At 48.9% G+C, this 22947-nt stretch overlaps 1 protein-coding gene across 7 annotated transcripts; it reads right to left on the reverse strand.

Annotated features, from left to right (window-relative positions):
• Positions 1–695: 695 nt before the first annotated feature.
• On the reverse strand, positions 696–17987 carry LOC123044750 (uncharacterized). 7 transcript variants are annotated; one of them, XM_044467597.1, is made up of 6 exons: positions 17787–17986; positions 17551–17619; positions 16225–17463; positions 2220–2550; positions 1420–1479; positions 696–1234 (listed from the first exon to the last, which is right to left on the reverse strand). In XM_044467597.1, exons 3-5 carry the CDS (start codon positions 17321–17323, stop codon positions 1464–1466), a joined length of 1446 nt encoding a protein of 481 aa, XP_044323532.1. In that variant the 5' UTR covers positions 17324–17463; positions 17551–17619; positions 17787–17986; the 3' UTR covers positions 696–1234; positions 1420–1463. The 7 variants fall into 7 exon arrangements, with proteins under 7 accessions (XP_044323532.1, XP_044323531.1, XP_044323533.1 ...); XM_044467596.1 differs by having other exon boundaries at positions 1416–1479; XM_044467598.1 differs by lacking the exon at positions 2220–2550 and having other exon boundaries at positions 17787–17987.
• Between the last annotated feature and the right edge of the window lie 4960 nt (positions 17988–22947).

Genomic DNA, 22947 nt, shown 5'->3' on the forward strand with positions numbered 1-22947 from the left:
TCACTCAATGGAATTCTCCAAATATACATAAAATATCTCAGAGCATTTGAAAATATATTCATTATATATTATGAATATAATTCCAAATTCAAATAGAATATTGATTTAAATTCAGAGCCCAAATAACTCCTTAAAAATGTTCCAAAATTTTGGTTTAATATATAATTCTTGCTAAAATTCTCAAAACTATTTTTGGGACATTTTGGATTCACTGAATGCATTTTCAAGGTTCTTTCCCCTTTTTATTTAATTTTGGAGGCCTCAAATTTTCCCCAGTTCAAATTTTATTTGAATTTGATTATGATGCATCATGATTATGCAATGTAAATCAAGACTAAGCTAGGGCTGTGATACTCTAGGACTTGGTTGAGCACATGTGGACTCACATTGGCAACCAATACATCTGTCGGTTGAATTTATTTTCATGCAAGACCATTTTCGATTGGGTTGTAAGACTATTTGAATATGTTTTTATTTTGATTGGGTTACAAGACAATTTCAGATATGGAACTATTTGATTTTAAACTATTTGGTATGTTTGATTTCATTCAAAGAATGCATACGGGCTTTCAGCCGCTGGACGAGATGCAGCCGGACGTTGGGCGCACGGCCCGGGCATCCAGAGAAACGGCCGGACGACGCCCCATTGCTACCATCAAACGGATGAAATCCAGATCAAACAGACATCTGTTCGGTTGGCCTAACGGCTTATATATGCAGGCGCAGCAGCCAGCAGTCATTCAAGTAAAAAGTGAACAAGAAATCATGACAAGTTGGCAGCCAATGACAAGTACTATACTTTCGTTTCTTTCGCAAGAAATGGCAAAAGCTTATGCACTTGATCGCTGCATCCAGGCGGCGATCGCTGGTAAAGATTCAACGGTACTGCTGCTTCTGAATCCCCCAAAAGCTTATATATGCACGGTTAGAACGAACTTAATTGCAAGCATCATCAACTCTCGTACATCCAGGCGGCGATCGCTGGTAAAGATTCAACGGTACTGCTGCTTCTGAATCCCCCAAACCGTGACAAGCATCACCAAGGCACCAGTCTACGATTGAAGGCATTGTCAGCCGACGGAATAAAACTTGTCGAACCCTCGTACCAGATTCGGCCGCTCCGAAGGTGCTGCATGGTCTCCTCGCTACAAGGTCCAGGCTCCTAGATGGCCAACCAAATGAAGAGTTTCACCACACAGCTAGAAGCCCAAGATCTCCAAGTTTGCCGCCATATCTGCAACACGACCGCACGGTGAAGTAGGGCCATGAAGCAGCAACCATTTACCATCTACAGTTCACAAGGTAGTTTCTAACTACACAAGCTGAACACTACGGGTATATATGTCAACGGTGTCTGGGTGTCAGTACATGATCCTTCCTCCTCAAACATGTGGCGAGATCATCAGACTACTTACCAACCTTGGCAAGTCAAAAAGTATCCAGGGTTGGTAGCACATACAGATTTACAGAGACTGGCTCCTGCAGAACAAAGAATCCAGATGCGGCTATGTTAGTATATGGCATAGAAATTACTAGTAAATTCATATTGGTAGGTCGAGTGTGAAAGAAGTGCCCCTTTAAAGTTGTTCAACCCCCGCAAGAAAGAAAGGAAGTGTCGTTCAACAAAACAAACTCCTATTTGGGTATGCTGAAATCTAGGGAACAACGCACTATGGTGCTGATAACAGTGAAACAGGTACGTAACAAAACTACTTGGGTTTGAACAATCTACAGTCAACAATCTGCAAAATTATCATATCTTATGCAGCAGTATGCACATGTTCCTATGACTTCATCCAAAATGCATATCTCACAAGACTTGGGTGCTGTCCAAGTACATGTTTTCGTGGTAGGTACTACAGGCTAGGTTTTGGGCACCAGTGGTGAAGTCGGTACAGATTGCTGATTTTACCTGGCATGATAGGACCAACTGAGTGCAAATCATTCAGGCACGAGGACTGGAAAGAAACAGCTCTTCTCTGGCTGCTCTTGGAAGATGTAACTAAGCGTAGCTAATATGGTAGGTCACAATCTTTTGCAGAACAGCAATCTACTGTCCCTACTCCCGAGTATATATATGTAAAGAGTAAAATTGTAATCCCTTATATTTCTTTCCCAATCAATAAAGTAAAGCGATTGTGCCCTAAAAGTGGAAATGGTTCCACAACCTCAAAATTACTGTTATAACTTAATTCTATCATGCTTCAGTAAAACTTAACTCGTCTTGCTGGGAAGCAGTCCATCCCGGTTCATAAGCTTCCAGAAACCCAAGCTTTGCTTTGTTTGGGAGGTCATGTGGATGGACAAATGGAACCCCTTGCGGCCATCCGATTTCAGTTCGGATATTATCACAAGGACTGTCCAATGATCGTATGTGACTTTCACATTCTTTGAGATTGCAAAATCTCAGTTTGATGCCTCTCCTGTCTGCAATATCCTGGACACGCTGCTTGAGCACTCTCTGTGCCTCTAGGCGAAGTCTTTTGGAAGGAGGGAGTGACTTTGTTCTTGTAATTCCCTTTTTTTCCTTTGTCGCGGAGTTAGGTGATGCTACATAAAACAATTAAACAAGTCATGGATACATGGTATTGCAGTGACAGGGCCATCTCCAGGAATTTGGGGCCCCGGTACGAAATACAAAAGGATTGTGTTACAGTGTGGTAATAATTTAGCACGACGCGCGCTCGTCGCCACATATATCATTTGAGACATTATCACTCCATGATCTTTGCATGTGTGGTTGCTGAGCATCCAATCGCACTACCTGAATTCCATTGCCTTGGAGTACTAGAAGTTGCACATTCACGTGATATGAACACCAAGTATAAAATAGGGTTCTAAAATTTTAAAAATTGATACCCCCTCCATTTCATATTATTAGGTGCATTAGGAATTATTAAATACTAGGTATATTTGATTTCTACCTGTTTGATTCCCTAATTTGCCCCTGGTTGGTCTACGGTAAAAAAAAAGGCCCCACAAATGGATTCCCTAAAAAGGCCCACGAATGTTGCTTTGTGATTTCAGCTCCTCTCCAATTCTCATGCATAACGGGCAGATCCAAAAATAAAGAAAGCATGCAGTAGGGAGTTCTGCCTTCTGCGAGAGAAAAATCTTTCTACTCCATGAATCAAAGGAATCCCATGCATGCAGAGAGATAATAAGGAGACTGCGGGGCCGTGCGTAAAGAAGGAAATAAATCGCTAGCCGGTTTGATCGATCGTGCATGACATCCTGTGCGTAATTAGTGCATGATCGGTGCGATTTGGGGGCCCCACTTTTTCGGGGGCCCTGTGCGGTCGCTCACCTAGCACGCTCTCGTCGACGACCCTGTGCAGTGGGACTCCCAGTTTGTAATCCATGAAGTCGTAGAAGTTTGATACACCACACCAACATTTAACATGGTAATCAATTAGGATGGTATGAACTCTGAAGGACAATTAGGAAAGCCATGTCTTCATTTCAAAACACACTATTATTACCATTGACAGGCACTCAGAAATCGAACCTCCTAGAGTCCCATGATGTTACTTAGTGATACTGAAAGGCATAAAAAAATCATATGTAATAATATTCATGTCAAGCAGGCACACGATTATTATTTGTTGTTTGCCTTATTTTTGGAACAAGCATGTTATTGCCCCAGCCAGCAGAGGAGAGTAGTTCTGAGTGGTGACCAGTAGCCTGTAACAGCCCGGGGTAGCACCCCAAATAGAAATTGATTCTTATTTTATTTTTGCATCATAAGTGTTGCATAAGCATCATATTGCATTAATTAAATTAAATAATTTGGATATTTTATTTGCTATTTGTTAAATGGTAAATAAGTAAACCCTTCTCCCTTCTGATCTTTCAGCCCAAGACTCTCTCCACACTTTGCACAAGTTTTTCTTGTGACATTTGTGAGCCACACAAACTGTTTAATTGTACAAGCCCCTAACTCCAACCTCTAGTTCAAATCTCCTGCATGCCCTTTCCTCTCTCTTATATTCAAAATCGTCAAACATTGCTCAAACCTTTTGGAAATTTTAGTGGAGCTTGGGAATCATTCAGAGAGGACACCATAAAGTTTTCTTTCAATTTGGAAATTATTTGGACTCCCAAATAATTATTTTCCCTCCTTTTATTTTCTGTTTTTAATTAAATAGGAAAAAATCTTTGCAGTGCACAGTACAGTCGGCCCATTTCTTTTCTGTGCGGAGGACCCAACTAACTCCGCCTATGTTGTCTCAACATAGCCGGTCTCAAGCCCGGGTAAAGGAGGAGGGTTGTGATAGGCTTGGCGAGCCAACGTAAAAAGTCAGCCACTCTTATGGAGATGAAACCCAAAAGATTTTCGTTGGGGCGTAACCCTCTCAGCGGCGCACCTCACCGAAACCCGGGTGTGGTGTCAAATGGGCAAGGGCCGGGCCGTCACCCCCCCCCCCCCCTCCCCGCGGGTGGCGTGCTGTATCTTGATCTGGATACGGTGGCAAGTGAGCGAGGATCAGGTCGTCGCATCCTTAGAGGCGCGCTACATCGGCGCCCGGATGTAGTGGAAAATGAACAAGGGTCTTCGCATTTGACTCGACGAGTGCAAAGGATAAGGAAGCTAGCCGAGCCAAGGAGGATCCGCTTAGGTAGCTGCAACGTAGGGTCTCTGACAGGGAAGCTTCCGAAGCTAGTTGATGCAGCGGTGTTGATATCCTTTGCGTCCAAGAAACCAAATGGAGACAGAAGCCGAAGGATACCTGCTTCAAGCTGTGTTACACGGGAACGGCTGCAAACAGAAATGGCGTAGGCATCTTGATCAACAAGAGCCTCAAGTATGGAGTGGTAGACGTCAAGAGACGTGGGGACCGGATTATCCTGGTCAAGCTGGTAATTGGGGACTTAGTTCTCAATGTTATCAACGCGTATGCCCCGCAAGTAGGCCACAATGTGAACACCAAGAGAGAGTTCTAGGAAGGCCTGGAGGACATGGTGAGGAGTGTACCGATTGGCGAGAAGCTCTTCGTAGGAGGAGACCTCAACGGCCACGTGGGTACATCTAGCACATGTTTTGAAGGGGTGCATGGGGGCTTTGGCTATGGCATCAGGAATCAAGAAGGAGAAGATGTCTTAAGCTTTGCCCAAGCCTACGACATAATCATAGCTAACACCCTCTTTAAAATCAGAGGAGTTTGGAGTGTACAGGGGAAGGAGAGGCGAAACTAAGGATACCTGGTGGTGGAATGATGATGTCTAGAAGGCAATTAAGGAGAAGAAAGATTGTTCCAGACGCCTATACCTGGATAGGAGTGCAAGCAACATAGAGAAGTACAAGATGGCGAAGAAGGCCGCAAAGTGAGCTGTCAGCGAAGCAGGGGGTCAGGCGTATGAGGACCTCTACCAGCAGTTAGGTACGAAGGAAGGCGAAAGGGACATCTATAAGATGGCCAAAATCCGAGAAAGGAAGACGAGGGATGTTGGCCAGGTCAAATGCATCAAGGACGGAGCAGACCAACTCCTAGTGAAGAACGAGGAGATTAAGCATAGATAGTGGGAGTACTTCGACGAGTTCTACCATTGAACTGGACGACTCCTTTGATGAGACCACCAGGCGTTTTGTGTGGCGAATCCAGGAGTCTGAGGTCAAGGAGGCTTTAAAAAGGATGAAAGGAGGCAAGGCAAGGGCCCTGATTGTATCCCCATTGAGGTATGGAAAGGCCTCGGGGACATAGCGATAGTATGGCTAACCAAACTTTCCAACCTCATTTTTCGAGCAAACAAGATGCCAGAAGAACGGAGACGGAGTATATTAGTACCAATCTTCAAGAACAAGGGGGACGTTCACAGTTGTTCTAATTACCGTGGAATTAAGCTGATCAGCCATACAATGAAGCTATGGGAGAGAGTCATTGAGTACCACTTAAGAAGAACGACAAGCATGACCAAAAATCAGTTTGGTTTCATGCCTGGGAGGTCGACCATGGAGCCATTTTTTTGGTACGACAACTCATGAAGAGATACAAGGAGCAAAAGGACTTGCATATGTTGTTCATTGACTTGGAGAAGGCCTATGATAAGATACCGCGAAATGTCATGTGGTGGACCTTGGAGAAACACACAGTCCCAGCAAAGTACATTACCCTCATCAAGGATATGTATGATAATGTTGTGACAAGTGTTCGAACAAGTAATGTCGACACTGATGACTTCCCAACTAAGATACGACTGCATCAGGGGTCAGCTTTAAGCCCTTATTTTTTTGCCTTGGTGATGGATGAGGTCACAAGGGATATACAAGGAAATATCCCATGGTGTATGCTCGTTGCGGATGATGTGGTGCTAGTTGACGATAGTCAGACGGGGGTCAATAGGAAGTTAAGAGTTATGGAGACAAACCTTGGAATCGGAAGGTTTTAGGCTTAGTAGAACTAAAACCGAGTACATGAGGTGCGGTTTCAATACTACTAGGCGCGAGGAGGAGGTTAGCCTTGATGGGCAGGTGGTGCCTCAGAAGGACACCTCGATATTTGGGGTCAATGTTGCAGAAGGATGGGGGTATTGATGAAGATGTGAACCATTGCATCAAAGGCGGATGGATGAAGTGGCGCCAAGCTTTTGCATTCTCCGTGACAAGAGAGTGCCACAAAAGCTAAAAGGCAAATTCTACAGGACGGCGATTCGACCCGCAACGCTGAGTGCTCGCTGACTAAAAAGCGACATGTTCAACAGTTAAGTGCGGCGGAGATGCAGACGTTGAGATGGATGTGTGGCCACACAAGGAAGGATCGAGTCCGGAATGATGATATACGGCATAGAGTTGGGGTAGCACCAATTGAAGAGAAGCTTGTCCAACATCGTCTGAGATGGTTTGTGCATATTCAGCACAGGCCTACAGAAACTCCAATGCATAGCGGACGGATAAAGCGTGCGGATAATGTCAAGAGAGGTCGGGGTAGACCGAATTTGACATGGGAGGAGTCCGTAAAGAGAGATCTGAAGGATTGGAGTATCACCAAAGAACTAGCTATGGACAGGGGTGCGTGGAAGCTTGCTATCCATGTGCCAGAACCATGAGTAGGTCGCGAGATCTTATGGGTTTCACCTCTAGTCTACCCCAACTTGTTTGGACCTTGTGTATATGTGGATTGCCTAGCCGTTTCCATCAGTTCGGCCTTTTGGTTGCGTTGGCTAGTGCATGAAGCTTAACAGTTCTTCCCCACCGTTCACCGTCCGTTGTCGTCAAAATGCTCTCTGCCGTTGCGCCCTCTCCAACTCGATCAACTCCACGACATCCATGCACACCTCCTGGCGCGTTCCCAGCAAGCACCACTTTCCCTAGCTCCTCCGCAAAACCACGCTCCAGCGGCTACCTCTGTCGTAGCTCTGGTCCTCCACAACCTCCCTGTCTGCACCGGCACCCTCTAGGTGATACCCTAGTCATTCCCCTCGTTTCGTCCTCGCGCGGATCCTCTAGGCGTAGTTCCCCTGCGCGTCGCCACTCACCATCGCTCGGCCTTGTCGCCGCCAGCATCTCCGGCTTCCATAGCTCATGCTTGTGCTGCCGCTAGACGCACCACGTCGACCGCACCCCATAGCTCCTCCTTCCAGGCCAAAGAGTGGTCGAGAGCACCCTTCCCATGCATCATCACCACGCCCGTTGGTTGCGAGAGGGTGCCGCCGCGATTTATTTTCCTGTCCGAGTCCATGACATGTGGGCCCAGTCCGGTTTTGTCCAACCGAGCCGGTTTATTTTGGCTGGCTGGTTCTCATTAGCCGGTCCGTCTCGATGCAGTATGGCTTAGTTCGATTCAGTTAGACCCTAGGCCGCAGGCATGTGGATCTGTCCGACCAAGTTAGCTATTGACCAAGCCAGATGAGCCCATGGCCCGCCCGTCAGCCTCCCTGGCTAGGGTTGGCTTCGATGTGAAACCCACAACTCACCCACGACCGCATCACCGCACAGTCAGCCTTCTGTCAGCCTTCCCCAGTCCTGCTGTCAGTCACATAGGCTAGCTCTGCCTCGATGCAAAATATTCTAGGGATTATAATTTGAATTATAATTTCTAGAAAATCATTTAATCTTGTATTATTCATATCTTTTAGTCTATAGCTCCAAATTTGACAAGTTATATATGAAACTTGCTCCAAAAAATTGCGTAGATCATGCATATGCCATTTGCATCCATGTTTGAACTGTTTAACATGTTGTTTTCGTTTAAATTGCATTAATTACATGCCTAATTAATAACTAAATCATCCTAGGTCATATTGTTATGACCGGCCTACAGTATAGCCGGAGGAGGCCCACTGGTGCAGGCAGTTAAGGGTCTGGCCCAAGTTATCTTATCGTTTTAGGGGCTTAGCCCAATTATCGTATTTCGAGGATTATATAAACTCATGTAAAGACTCGTCTTGAGGAAGCAGAAGCAATCATATTTGCTCAGCTTCCTTAAGGAGCCGGGAGACCTAACCCTAGCCGTACCCTGCGCCCTCTCTCGCGCGCGCGATCACAGCGCCCCAGCGCCGTCGGTCACGCCGTCCGCCGCGCCAACCCTCCTTCCACCCCTATAATCTGAGAACTCGTCCTGGTAGGGACCCGGTTCCTATCAATCTAGTATCAGGTGTCTCAGGCTCGATCATGTCTGCACCGCCGCCCACTCCTTCCCTCCCGTTGCCGATCGCCTCTTCTTCGCCAATGACCTCCGCGGCCGGTACGCCGTCCCCGACCGGGCCGGTCTCCTCCGCCGCCGGGACATTGCACGTGCCCCCCCCCCTCCTCCCTGTCCTCACACCAGAGGAGATGTCGGCGGAGCTCCGTGAGCTCACTCAGGCGGTCCAGGGCATCCGCCTCTTCCTCGTGGGGCCCTATGGGCCGCAGCCGACCGCTTCCGTCGCCGCCATCACTAGGCCGCCGCAGCTGCTGTTGCAGCCGCCATCTCCGGCGCCCTAGGTCGCCCCCAGCCTACCGCTGCCGCAGCAACTGCGGCTGCCGCCGCCGCCGCCAGCAACCTCGGGGCCGAGCCTTCCGATGAAGGGGGCCGGGGTACCCATCCACCAGGTTCGGTTTCCCCTGTCGCCGTCTCCGCTGCCGGCCTGGCAGCCGGGTCCTCCGCTCCGGTCTACACCATGGCTCCGGGCCAGCCGCACGTGTTGTCCTCGCCGGCGCCGTCCCCAACCATCCCGTTCGGCGGGAGCTCGGGCTCCGCCGACCCCTACGCCGGTGTCGACGGGCCCCTCTTCTAGGGTGGCCCCCTCATGCCCACCTACTCGGCGCCGTCGTCCTCGCTCCGCGCCGATGAGGTGTACCCCTCCGTCGTCCACAGCCAGACATCGCCGCGCCTCTCCAACCTTGAGTTCGCCACCTACGACGGCACCGTGGACCTGAACTGGCTCAATCAGTGCGACCAATTTTTCAGGGGGCAACGCATGCTCACGTCCGACCGCACCTGGATCGCCTCCTATCATCTCCAAGGAACCGCCCAGACGTGGTATTGCGCCCTCAAGCAAGACGAGGGCGGCATGCCCCCATGCGAGCGCTTCTGCAAGCTTCGCCTCTTGCGCTTCGGATCGGCGATACGCGGGAGTCGGTTGGCGGAGCTTGGGCGCCTACCCTTCACCTCGACGGTGCAGGACTTCGCCGACCGCTTCCAGGCCCTGTCGTGCCACGCGCACGGCATGACAGCTCGCCATCGGGCCAAGCTCTTCGTTGGCGGTCTGCCAGATCATATCCACGTGGACGTGGAGATGTGGGGCCCACAGGACCTCAAGACGGCCATGTACTATGCTCGAGCCTTCGAGCGCCGCGCGATGGCCATCCAGCAGGCGTCACCATCCCGAGGCGCCCGCCCGGCCGCCCGGCCGCCACAGACACCACTAGCGCCGGGGCTTCCTGCCCAGGCTGCCGCGGCGCCCAACCCCCCGGCGGCGACACACCCTTTCCGTCGGCTCACCCCAGCCGAGCAGCTCCAGCGCCGTCGCCAGGGTCTGTGCTACAACTGCAACGAGCCCTACGTGTCGGGCCATGTCTGTCTGCGGCTCTTTTACTTGGAGGTTGCGGATTACATCGAGGAGGACACAGCCGCCGACGGGCTCGGTGATCTGCCCGCCCCAGACGCCGCGGAGGTAGCACCGGCACCCGCTCCGGCGACCGCCCTCGTGGTCTCCCTCCATGCCTAGCGGGTATACGAGCGGAGAAGACTATGCTGCTGCCGGCGATGATCCACGGCGAGCGCCTCCTGGCACTGCTGGATACGAGCTCCGCCCATAACTTCCTACCAGCATCGACCATGCGTCGCTTGGCGCTCCAGCCGACGGGCGGGGAGCAACATAAGCTTACCGTGGCTAACGGTGATCGCCTCCACTCCCACGGGACTGTGCGGCAGGTTCCCATCATCGTCGGCGACAAGCACTTCACCATCACGTGTGTCGGCATCGACTTGGGCTGCTTCGACTTCATCCTCGGCGTCGACTTTTTGCGGACCCTGGGTCCCATCCTCTAGGACTTCGACGCTATGATGATGGTCTTCTGGCGCCTGGATCGCCGCGTCCGGTGGGAGGGCGTGGGTGGCCCTTCATCAGCGACGCCCCATCCACAGCTGACGGCGGCCGCCGCCGAGCCCGAGCAGCTCCTGTTGGCTCGTCTCTTGCAGCAGCACAGTGACCTCTTCGACGAGCACCAGGGCCTTCCGCCAGCCCGAGTCTACGACCACCGCATTCACCTACTCCCTAGCACAGCTCCCGTGGCGGTCCGTCCATACCGCTACCCCCAGCTGCAGAAGGACGAGCTGGAGCGGCAGTGCGCGGTCATGCTTGCCCTAGGCATCATCCGGATCTCGACCTCGCCGTTTTCGGTGCCGGTTCTCCTCGTTCGCAAGGCGGACGGCACATGGCGCTTCTGCATCGACTGCCGTGCTCTTCACGCCAAGTCGCTCAAGGACAAATTTCCCATTTCGATCGTCGATGAGCCCCTGGACGAGCTACACGGGGCGCGTTTCCTCACCAAGCTCGACCTCCGTTCGAGATATCACCAGGTGCGGATGCATCTGGATGATGTCGAGAAGACGGCCTTTCGCACTCACCACGGCCACTTCGAGTTTTTGGTGATGCCTTTTGGCCTCTCCAATGTCCCGGCGACATTTCAAGCTTTGATGAACGATGTCCTCCGCCCCTACTTGCGCCGGTTTGTGCTCGTTTTCTTTGATGATATTCTTATCTACATCTCATCGTGGGCGGAGCACCTACAACACATGGCCATCGTCTTCAACGAGCTTCAAGCGCACCATCTGCACCTCAAGCGCTCGAAGTGCTCGTTCGGCACGACATCGGTTGCCTACCTCGGCCACGTCATCTCGGCGGACGGTGTCGCGATGGATGACGACAAGGTGGCGGCTGTCGCGGCTTGGCCGACGCCGCACTCGTCGCGGGCCCTCCGCGATTTCCTGGGCCTTGCAGGCTACTACCAGAAGTTCATCCGAGAGTTCGGCCTCATCGCGGCTACGCTCACTCGCCTGTTGCGCCGCGACGCCTTCTCCTGGGATACTGAGGCGACCGAGGCGTTTCAGACCCTCAAGCAGGCTCTCACTACGGGGCCGGTCCTCCAGATGCTTAACTTCGACAAGTTGTTCATGGTGGACTGTGACGCCTCAGGCGTGGGGTTTGGCGCCGTCCTTCATCAGGGCAACGGGCTGCTCGCCTTCTTCAGTAAGCCTTTCGCCACGCGTCATCACAAGCTCGCGGCCTATGAGAGAGAGCTCGTCAGCTTGGTACAGGTTGTGCGCCACTGGCGGCCATATCTGTAGGGGCGACCGTTCCGTGTTCGCACGGATCACTACAGCCTCAAGTTCTTGTTGGACCAGCGCCTTTCCACCGTGCCGCAGCATCAGTGGATCAGCAAGCTGTTCGGCTTCGACTTCCCCGTCGAGTACCGCCCGGGTCGCCTCAACACCGTGGCAGACGCGCTGTCCCGCCGGCGGGGAGAGATGTTATGACCGGCCTGCAGTATAGCCGGAAGAGGCCCACTGGTGCAGGCAGTTAGGGGCCTGGCCCAAGTTATCTTATCGTTTTAGGGGCTTAGCCCAATTATCGTATTTCAAGGATTATATAAACTCATGTAAAGACTCGTTTTGAGGAAGCAGAAGCAATCATATGTGCTCGGCTTCCTTAAGGAGCCGGCAGACCTAACCCTAGTCGCACCCTGCGCCCCCTCTCTCTCGCGCGCGCGATCACGGCGACCTAGCGCCGTCGGTCGCGCCGTCCGCCGCGCCAACTCTCCTTCCACCCCTATAATCTGAGAACTCGTCCTGGTAGGGACCCGGTTCCTATCACATATTTATGATTAAACATGCTATTTTGATTAGCATGATAGATAGACCATTAATATGTCATATTCATGCATGTTTGCATCAAGTAAAATTGGGATTAGGCTTATTCCACAATTAACCTTTCTTTTGTTATAGAGTATTTGGGGAATGCTTTACATATATTTCCACATTTCATTTAAAATGTGTGCAGATAGTCCTAGTTTATGCATCTCCCATCCTTATCGTGTTCATCCATGTTAAGAACCCTTGACAACCTTCATCCTTAATTGCCGTGGTTAATGAACATGTCATATTACATGTTAACCCATTAACTTGATTCATGTGGCATTTGCATATCATCCTTGCCATGTCATGCATCACATATCATGAACATGTTGGAACCTTTGACGTAACAGCAAGACTTGAATGTGTTGTTCCCTTTCCAGTATTGTTTCGCTTCTTCACGGATAGGATCCGGATATGATGTGAGCTACTAGCAAGGTTTGCGAATGTACCAAGCATGGATTCCAAGCAAGACTTACAACCCCCTCCTTGATCACGCCTTACCAATGCTCTCTCCCTCCTTATTGCGCTAGGGTTACGGTGGATACCTATTCCTTGTATGGCCTGATTTTGATCCTCTAGCATATTGCCTTGGTTATACTTGTCCTAGGATGACCTGCTTCATTTCAACCTTGCCATGTTAGTATGCATGCTTAGGATTTATGCTTTAGCAGATTGTCTTGCTGCTTTATCTTGCTTATGGGTAGTTATTAACCTAGCTCTGTTACACTCCTTTATGCCATTAAGTTATTTATGCAATTATATGAAATGTGGTAATAAGTAGGAAGGTAACGGTGGGAGGCCATGCATGGTTTATGCATCGGTGTTTTGTTCCACTCTAGCTGACCTAGGACCCAAGTTCTTGTTGTCTTGATCCAAAACGAGCGCACTAACCATACGTGGTGGTTTATGAGGCCTCCCTCGACCGAGTACCTGAAACTACAGACCTAGTCCAGGGGTCGCAAGCTGTTTTTTCATTTGCCTTTCGTACTTTGAACCATTAGGGGGATTCCCTGGTGGCTCGCAAACTTTGTGGAGTGGAAGGCGGTTATTCCCGGGTTCGGGCGCTAGCCGATCTCTGTCGTGTACCACATTTAGATGAGTCTAACTCGGAGCTACGGCCGGACTATCGATTCTGGTTAAACTCAACCGGGTGCCTCCCTGGACTTGGATGTAGCGTAGGGGAGTGTCGTAGTTGATCAAAACCCCGCTGGTACATGACATAATGTGCTTAGCTGGCCTTTTAAGGACGATCAAATGTGTGGGTCCATTGGCGCATCCCTGCAGGGTTAACTCTATTTGAATTGTTGTGTCCGTGGATATGGACGACTTGGTGATTGATCCAGGTTCACAGCAGAACTTTGACTGTTAATCTCTAAAACTTGCCCACCCTTAATCCTGTTAGCTAATAGGCCGTATTACCACTTAAACTAATTAAATAACACCTGGCTACTAGTGTGAGTGCCTTGGGGATTCTTCCTCGTGGGAATGTTATGAAAGCAACTTATCTCTATTGCATAGCCCATGTATATATATATATATATATATATATATATATATTACACATGATTTGGGTACAAGGAAAGGAAACATGGTCTAATAAGGACTCCTAGATCTATACTAGTACTTCCTAACACCCCCCCCCCCAAATGCAAAGTGAATGCAATAACATTGCATTTGAAGTGTAACACCAGGAAAAAAATGATAATCCAAAGTCCGCATCTTGAGACTGTCGTCGTACCATGAAGGGTCTTCAAAACCTATCAAGTTAAGCCAAAAGGAATAAAGAATGGCACATCAGAGGAAGACACCGCATCAATAGAAGATACAAGAGAAGTATCAAGAGAAGATGGGTTGTCAAAAGAAGATGGCACATCAAGAGAATGAAGCATTGCGCAGAAAATCATAGCCCACAACAACTGACGGCGAAAGAAGCTCTGCGGCTAAGGACAATGGGCATAGATCGACAATGCAAAAGAAGTCCATGAAATCCTATAGAAAACAACAAGGGCAAGTAGGCCACAAAAGTTGTATAGAAAGGACCAGGACCAGAAAAGGTTGACGGACAAAGGTATTGTGGACTCACATGGCATGAGAAACACAAAATATCAACGGATTTGATGGACAGAAAACAAAGAAAACTAGAAAGCACATACTAGACCAGATGCAATGGCAGCGGAAGAGCACACAACAACGAAAGACGATGCATGTGCGAGACGGGACCAATATAGGAAACACCGTCAAGAGCCAGCGGGCGGCGAGGGCGATGCATACCCAGCGAGAACAGCGGCAGGTGGCAGCTAGCGCGGCTAGCAGAAGCTCCTGGTGAACGAAAGCAGAGCACAGCCAGGCAAGAAGAGGAACCGACGATGCAACGGGGGCAGAATTCGGCGGCCGGCTGCAGAGATCGGATCCAGAGGCAGCCGGCTCAATCCTGTGTTCGATCCAGAGGCTGGCTGGCGGCGGGATTCATCGGAGATCGGCAGCTAGCGGCTCGATCCTGTGTTCAATCCAGAAGCAGACGGCTCGATCAGGAGTGGCAGGCGGCACACCACGGGGCGGATGGGACGAGGGAAGCAGCAGCAGCCGTGAGAAATCCGGAGGCTACGGGAGAGAGAAAAGAAAACAATGGGACCAAAAAGTTTGGTTGCGACGCGATAGTGGATCAATAGCACGAGTTGCGCGTGCTAAAAAAACCTAAGCTCTAATACCATGTTATGAAAGCAACTTATCTCTATTGCATAGCCCATGGGGTACAAGGAAAGGAAACATAGTCTAATAAGGACTCCTAGACCTATACTAATACTTCCTAACAGGGAGATGCGGGGAAGAATGCAAGGTAGTGTTATCTTTTACAGTAGGCATAGTTGGTTCATATGCGAGCCTTACTTATGCGCTCTCATTCCTTATCTCTAATAGACGCAAGTTGCAGCGTGTCTCTATAGAATGCTTAGCGCTTGAAGCCGCTGAAACCACATACATACCCATTCCTTGAGAATGATGCATATGTAGTGCAAATCTGATGTAAGTCTTGCAAGTGCAGTTGAGTACTCACCTTGTTAATTATACTTTTTCCCATGGATTATTGCAATCCAGACGGTAGCATTTCAGGAAGCACGTGTGTTGATGGACAATGTCAGGTGGTTATCCCACAGATAATGGTCTTGGCAGGGATATGGGCACCCTTTGCTTTTCTTTAAAGCCTTCTTAAGGCATTTGTATTATTTACATGTCTAAGGTATATTTGCTTCCGTTGTATGAGTTGTATTTTGGTCGAAAGGCCCTTGTTGTATTCATTCGTTAAATTTGACTCTCCGGAGTGTTGTATTTATCTATGTTGTTGTTGCAGATTCTTTCGTGACTTGTGTTGTGATACCGACCGTTCCACCCAGATGGCATGCACGTTCCACATGTACATCGTGTGAAGGTGGCGCCTTAGGATCGATATTACGTAGAGGCTAGCCGAGGTTGCTAGATCTGCATAGTGCCGGTCCGGGGTGATACATGGCCTACCCTCAAGCTTGAAATCCCCTTGATTAATAGCCCTATGTGAAGCTCCTATGCTGATCTGATTTACCATCAAAATTAGGGCCTAATTCATCTAGCAATCAATCTTGGCCCCTCTTTAATTTTGTTTCGCTCGTGTACCCTTGCACTCCACCACCCAGAACTCATATATGACAAATTACACTTCTGTGAGACTGCACCGCATTATGCATCAGATATATTATCTAGAACAAAGCATGACTTTTGGCAGTCAGACTATGGCTCGTAAATTAGGACAGAAGGAATAAGGAATGTGCTCGTCCTGGAGGAAATAACAACAACATGGGGGCACAACAATAGCTTCAAGCATAATTCACATAGCAAAGACTGGGAGGTAATAACTTACCATCCTGCTCTGCCTGGGATGATGATTCATTGTTCTTGGGAAAAAGTTGATCAGCGGAATGATCTGTTTGCATGAACTCAGTAACTGTTACGGGGACCTGAAACTGAGTATCAACACCATGACCAGCAGCTCCCATCTCTGAACCACCAGGCCTAGCAACAAATCTCGGTGTGAGCTTAAACGCCAAAGAACAACGCCCGAACATACATCCCTGCAAGTTTCCAACCTCTGTCTTGTGCACAGCTGGATTTACATAGCCAGAGGTTTCCTGATAAAGCGCAAGGCCAGGATATACAACAATATCATGTGGACCAAGGTCCCCATCAACAAGAATCCAGCGTCCATGCAAGTCCTTGATATATAAGCCTGACCTATCAGACTTAACTAGTGTAAGCAAAGTCTTGTCGATCTGTTGCTCCTGCTCAGAAAACATGAGCAATTGACTGTCATCAGGAGAAGCAATGCCATGCTGCTGTGCTTCTTCAAATGATGGCCTCGAATGGCAACATGCTGAAAGAACAGAGGACGACACTTCCTGGCTTCTCAATGGCATGTTGTCGAGTATCTCAGTAAACACACAACTACGGAGATTCAGTGAGAAGCTAACCGCATCCAAGATATCTCGGCAAACTTTCCCAAGCATTGAAAATATGTCGGGCAGCCCAGACGGGGACAATTCCATTGCGCCACCATGCTCTCTGACAGTAACACCAGGCCTATAATCATACATTTCCAGCCACATTTGAGGATCTGCATAGTAACCAGATGTCTTCCACTCGCGGGCGTCATCTGAATGGACAACGTCGCCCACCGAATCATACACTCGCTGGTGGAAGAAGAGGCGAGCGGAGTCCAGACCAGACCTTAAGAGGGCAGCATCGGCCGGGGGCAGCTGGATGATGACTGCCGAGTACTGAGCCAGCGACTGCATCAGTGTCGATACGCATATCTTGTAGCTGTCAGAAGCGAGGCCCTCGACGGCCGCGAGATCGCCGAGGCGCACGCGGCCGAGAGACGGGAGAATGTCCCCTCCCGCGTCATCCATTGATGGAGATGGTTCTTGAATCTTGATTTCCAGGGGAAGTCTCAGCGCGGGCATGGAGGTTCAACTGAATCCCCCTAAAAGATTCTTGGAATATAAACTGCGGCGACTCTTGTGGGGTCAACTGAAATCGGTCTTGCGCGCTGAAGAACACTAGCGTAATCGGTGGAGAGCTCGATTAGATTTGGATTTGATTGCTGCAAGCAAAATAAAAACAGAACTCATACCCAAGAACAAAGAATGTCATTACAGCAATCCATCGGATCAAAGATAGGGCTCCTCACCATCATCACCAGTAAAAGAAAAAACATATCCAAGTCGGGACGATTCGCTTCTTCGCTCCGGCGGATCCTCTAACATTAACATTTGAGAAGTGAAGTTAGAGAAACTACACAACCCTAACTTTCCTTATCTCTATCCATATGATTAAGGCTAAAATGATTTAAATTAATTTGCAAACTGATGATTTTTCTTAACACAGTACTGATGCAAGCGCTCATATACATGCGCATACACTCACCCTATAAACAAACACACGCACGTCCTACCCCTATGGGTATCATGGAAAGACTGAGCCAGCATATCATCTTGAAATTTACGAAGTCATCGTTGGCAATAAGCCATGTCCATGCGCTGGCGACCAGCGTCGGGTGCGCCGGGTGCGGTGTGTGCGAGTGTGTCGCGATGATATGTGTGCACCTGAGTTCATCGGGTAGAGCTGTGGCTGTGGCCGTTGAGATTTGTTGGAAGTCCAAGCCACAGCACGCGCGTGTGAGCGCGTCGTGCGAGCCAGCCAGGGCGTGCTGATCAGGCACGCAAGCGAGAGTGGAGGCGTAGCATTCCATGCATGTGGCTTAGTGGTTAGTGCATGCATCAGGTGGATATGGACGTGCATGCATAGGAAGAGGTCAAGACAGTTCGTGTTGTTAGTGGCCGAGAGCAGCGGCCGGTTATGTGTGCGTGCGTGGAGTTAGTGGCTCCTGGTGGTGTGCGTGTGTGAGCCTATATAAGGCACTGTCAACATCATGTTAGGGGCAGACTGAGTGTAAGCTATGTAGCACTGTAAAGAAGAAAAAATTGAGGCGTTCGAGCGCCCGTGGTGGCATTCGTCGCCGGCCAGAGAATTTTGTATCCACTGTTCTTCTGCTTTCACCTCCGTTCGAGTGAGAGGAGAAGTAGCTAGAGGGTTTCGGTTCCAACAATTTGGTATCATGAGCTGGTTCATCTGGGATGTCGTCCCCTTGTCAGAGGCGTGCCGGCGGTGGCGGCGTTCGCCGTCGGCTGCGCGGTGAAGCTCCGGGCCGTGTGTCAGCTTGTGGAGGTGCGCGGAGATGCGGCTGCCATGGCGGACGCGGAGGCGGCACGCGGTGAGTCCATGGCGTCTAGTGCAGTCGGGCTCGTCGGGCGCGTCGGATGCGCGCGGGACATGCGGGACGCACTGATGCAGTCGGGCTTGTTGGACGCATTGGGTGCGCGCCGAACGTGCTGGGCGCAGAGGGACGCCAGGCGTGTGTCGCCGGTGGAGAAGGAGCTCGGCGTGTGTCGCTGAAGTCATGACGGAGCACGGTGCGACCGGCATCGGTGCGCCAGGTCGGGTACACGGGCTGGGTCACGGCCGTAACGACGACAATGACGCGAGCTGCATCAACTTCGGCAACGGCGGGCACACGACACATCCAAGCGAGCGCGGAGGTGCGCTATATCATCGGGCGAACGAGATGACGACGACGAGTCAGGGCTCTTGTCGGCAGGCTGCGCGGCGATGTCATGGCTTAGAGGATGAGTGTTGGCAATAAGCCATGTCCATGCGCTGGTGACCGGCGTCGGGTGCGTCGGGTGTGTGTGTGCGCGCGTGTGTCGCAATGGTATGTGTGCACCTGAGTTCACCGGGTAGAGCTGTGGCCGTTGCGGTCTGTTGGAAGTCCAAGCCACAGCACGCGCGTGTGAGCGCGTCGTGCGAGCCGGTTAGGGCATGCTGATCGGGCGCGCAAGCGAGAGTGGAGGCGTAGCATTCCATGCATGTGGCTTAGTGGTTAGTGCATGCATCAGCTGGATATGGACATGCATGCATAGGAAGAGGTCTAAGACAGTTCATGCTGTTAGTGGCCGAGAGCAGCGGCAGGTTATGTGTGTGTGCGTGGAGTTAGTGGCTCCTAGTGGTGTGCGTGTGTGAGCCTATATAAGGCACTGTAAACATCATGTTAGGGGCAGACCAAGTGTAAGCCATGTAGCACTGTAAAGAAAAAAAGATTGAGACGTTTGAGCGCCCGTGGTGGCGTTCGTCGCTGGCCAGAGAATCTTGTGTCCATTGTTCTTCTTTTTTCACCTCCATTCGAGTGAGAGGAGAGGTAGTTAGAGGGTTTTGATTCCAACAACCGTAGCCACCTCATCATCGACGAAAACGTCTCCTTTCACTGAATGTGCATCGCCGAAAATCCTGAAATAAATCCAGGAATAAATGCGAGCACCAGGATTTGAACCCTGTTGGGCTGGGATACCACAGTCCCTCTAACCATCCAACCACAGGTTGGTTCACACAAATTGATGATCTACTTGGTACATTTATAGTATACATAGAAATAAGATGATAGTGAAATGAAATTAATTTTAAATTGTTTATGTCTACAACAAATACCAACCGTAAACAACATGCTAACAACCTACTAACAGTCCCTAACTTTTCTTCTATGTTTTACACTAGACTAGCACTGTAGCATCGTGACTTTTCCTTCTCTATGTTAGAGGGTCCGCTTCCCTTCACTCCACACCTGCGTGAAGGCTCGGGTGCAGAAGAGGGTCTAGCATGTTGCCTCGTCTTCCGTTGCCGGCGGAGAGATTGTCGGGTGACGAAGCGCACAAAATTGTGAGGAAGGACCGAGACCGGGAAGTGAATAATAACCAGCTAATTTTACGTATTTTGATGGTTCAACACTAATTATATCTCCGTCTAAAAAACACTAATTATATCTGATTCATGCCTTACACCTACAATATTATATATTTTGATAAGATTTAATTTAATTTGAGTATGGGTAGAGAATACAAGGAAAGTTTTGGCTTAAGCAAGGTTTTGATAAGATTTGATTTGAATATTTGTAGGGGAGAAAAGGAAAATTTTCAATTTAGTTATGATTTTGGTGAGATTTTTTAATTTAATTGAGTTAATGCAAGACGTGATTTTGGGAACATATCGATTTGGTTTAGATTATTCTAAATTACTCTATTTACATTGGTTTAACTTTAGAGAAAAGTATGTTTTGATCCCTTATATTCACCCAAATTATACATTTGATCCCTAAAAAAATTTGGGAGACATTTCGTCCCTCATGTCTCAAAACCGGACACAATTAGTCCAAAACCAGAAACGGAATGGTATTGGGCTGACGTCTCCCGGTTTTGCCTCGAACATCCCATGTTGACTGCCACCTATTGCCGGGCCCCCTACTTTCGAAGCCAAAGAGGAAAAAATCCATCCCCTCGCTGCAAAATTTCGTGTTTTGACCATTTTTGCAAACAAATTCAGGATCTGACCCTCATTCGAAAAAAAATTGTGATCTGACCCTTTTCCTACCGCATTATCCTTGGCGGTAGTGTAACACTGCCTACCGCCGCAGGCTATGACGGTAGGACTTGATTGCGCCGTCACGGCCGTTTGACGTTGAAACTACCATATCGTCATAGTCTTTGGCGGTAGGGTCTAGAATATATAAATAACGTAGGGCGTCTAAGAATACCGTATGAACTCTGTTGGCAGGTTGGCTAGCGCGTACAGATTTTTGGCTGCAGGTCTCAGGTTCGAGCCTACCTATGGCTAGTTTTTTTGTTCATTTTTATTTTGCCCAATAAAAAATAAATAATTTGTCCAATTAATATTAGGATATAAATCATTTATAAAAAAATATTTTTTTTATTTATCTATAACTGTTTTAAAAAATTCGCTCAAAGATATATATATATATATATGTATACGAATATGATCAATTGGTCTCACATATTACCTGCATAAAAAAGATTTGAAAGGCTATTCACCGAGATCAATTGGTCTCACACATTATTGGCCCCACATATCTCTTCATCGTTCGTATATGAAGCCTCCCTGATAGTTAGGTCGTTGCATTCACCTTCAGGTCTTTGCTCCATCATCTCCTTTTGCCCTCAATTAATCCCTGTCCTTGCACCTTCGTTTTCCCTCAGAAGCACTGCTAGACTGGGGAACTTCCTTGCCGGAGCAGGAGCGGCAGTGGCAGCTAGCTTGCACTTTATCAAGGTGAGTGCTCCATCTCCATCTTAAATTGCTCAACGCTTTTGGAATTAGTCAGACTTCTAGTTTGCAGTTTGTATATGTTCTTTTGAAACTTGTGTTCTAACACTGGAACCCAAGAAAGGATGAAATACGGGTCTATGACCATTTACTTATCCTCTTTCATAGACACAATTAATTTGTTTACCCAGGGTTTTACTACTTCCTGCCATTTCTTAGTTAGTTTAAAGTTCGGAAGGCCTTTGCACACCCTGATTTGTATATGTGTTTGGATGATAATACTGAGAACGAACCTTACAATGTATTTTGTAAGACAATAAGTTTTGGGGAACCAGCACAACCCTCTAGGGGTGGCTTATCTCATTATATATAATGGTTGTGTTACAATATGTACCATATACGTACATAGGTACAGAAGCTATACATAGTCTAACACCCTCCCTCAATCTTAGCCACTTTCTAAAGAACTGAGAATGGTAAGATTGCGCCTACAAGCCTCAAACTGTGGCAGCGGTAAAGGCTTAGTGAAGATGTCTGCAAGTTGATCCTTAGATGAGATAAACTTGATCTGGAGTTGCTTCTGTGATACACGTTCCCGTACAAAGTGATAGTCAACTTCAATGTGTTTCATTCGGGCATGAAATACTGGATTTGCAGAAAGGTATGTAGCACCGATGTTATCACACCAAAGAATAGGAGGCTGTGGTTGAGACAAACCCAACTCCTGAAGCAAAGACTGCACCCAAATAATCTCTGCAGTAGCATTAGCCACAGCCTTGTACTCAGCTTCAGTACTGCTACGTGACACAGTAGCCTGTTTCCGAGCACTCCAGGCGATCAAATTAGAGCCAAAGAATACTGCATAACCCCCCGTGGATCGCCTGTCATCTGGGCTACCAGCCCAATCTGCATCAGAGAAGGCCGAAAGGACCCGAGAGGAAGTCGGCCGAATATGCATACCAAATGTCAGGGTGAACTGAACATAACGAAGAATGCGTTTAACAGCAGCCCAATGAGTATCTCTGGGAGCCTGAAGATACTGACAAACCCTGTTAACAGCATAAGAGATATCTGGTCTCGTGATCGTCAAGTACTGAAGTCCACCAACAATGCTCCTGTACTCTGTGGCATCCGCAGGAGACAAAAGCTCACCATCAACAGCTGTTATCTTGTCGGTAGACGACATGGGTGTGGTGGTCGGTTTGCACTTCAGCATGCCAGCTCTCTGTAACAACTCCAAGGAGTACTTCTTCTGCGTAAGGACAAGACCAGTAGCACGAGAAGTGACCTCAACTCCAAGAAAGTAGTGAAGCTTCCCAAGATCTTTGACCGCAAAATCAGCACCAAGAGAGCAGACAAGAGCATCAGCAGCATACTGAGAAGAGCTGACAAGGATAATATCATCGACATATACCAAAAG

Source organism: Triticum aestivum, chromosome 2B (assembly GCF_018294505.1).
Source record: "Triticum aestivum cultivar Chinese Spring chromosome 2B, IWGSC CS RefSeq v2.1, whole genome shotgun sequence".
NCBI classification, from domain to species: domain Eukaryota; kingdom Viridiplantae; phylum Streptophyta; class Magnoliopsida; order Poales; family Poaceae; genus Triticum; species Triticum aestivum.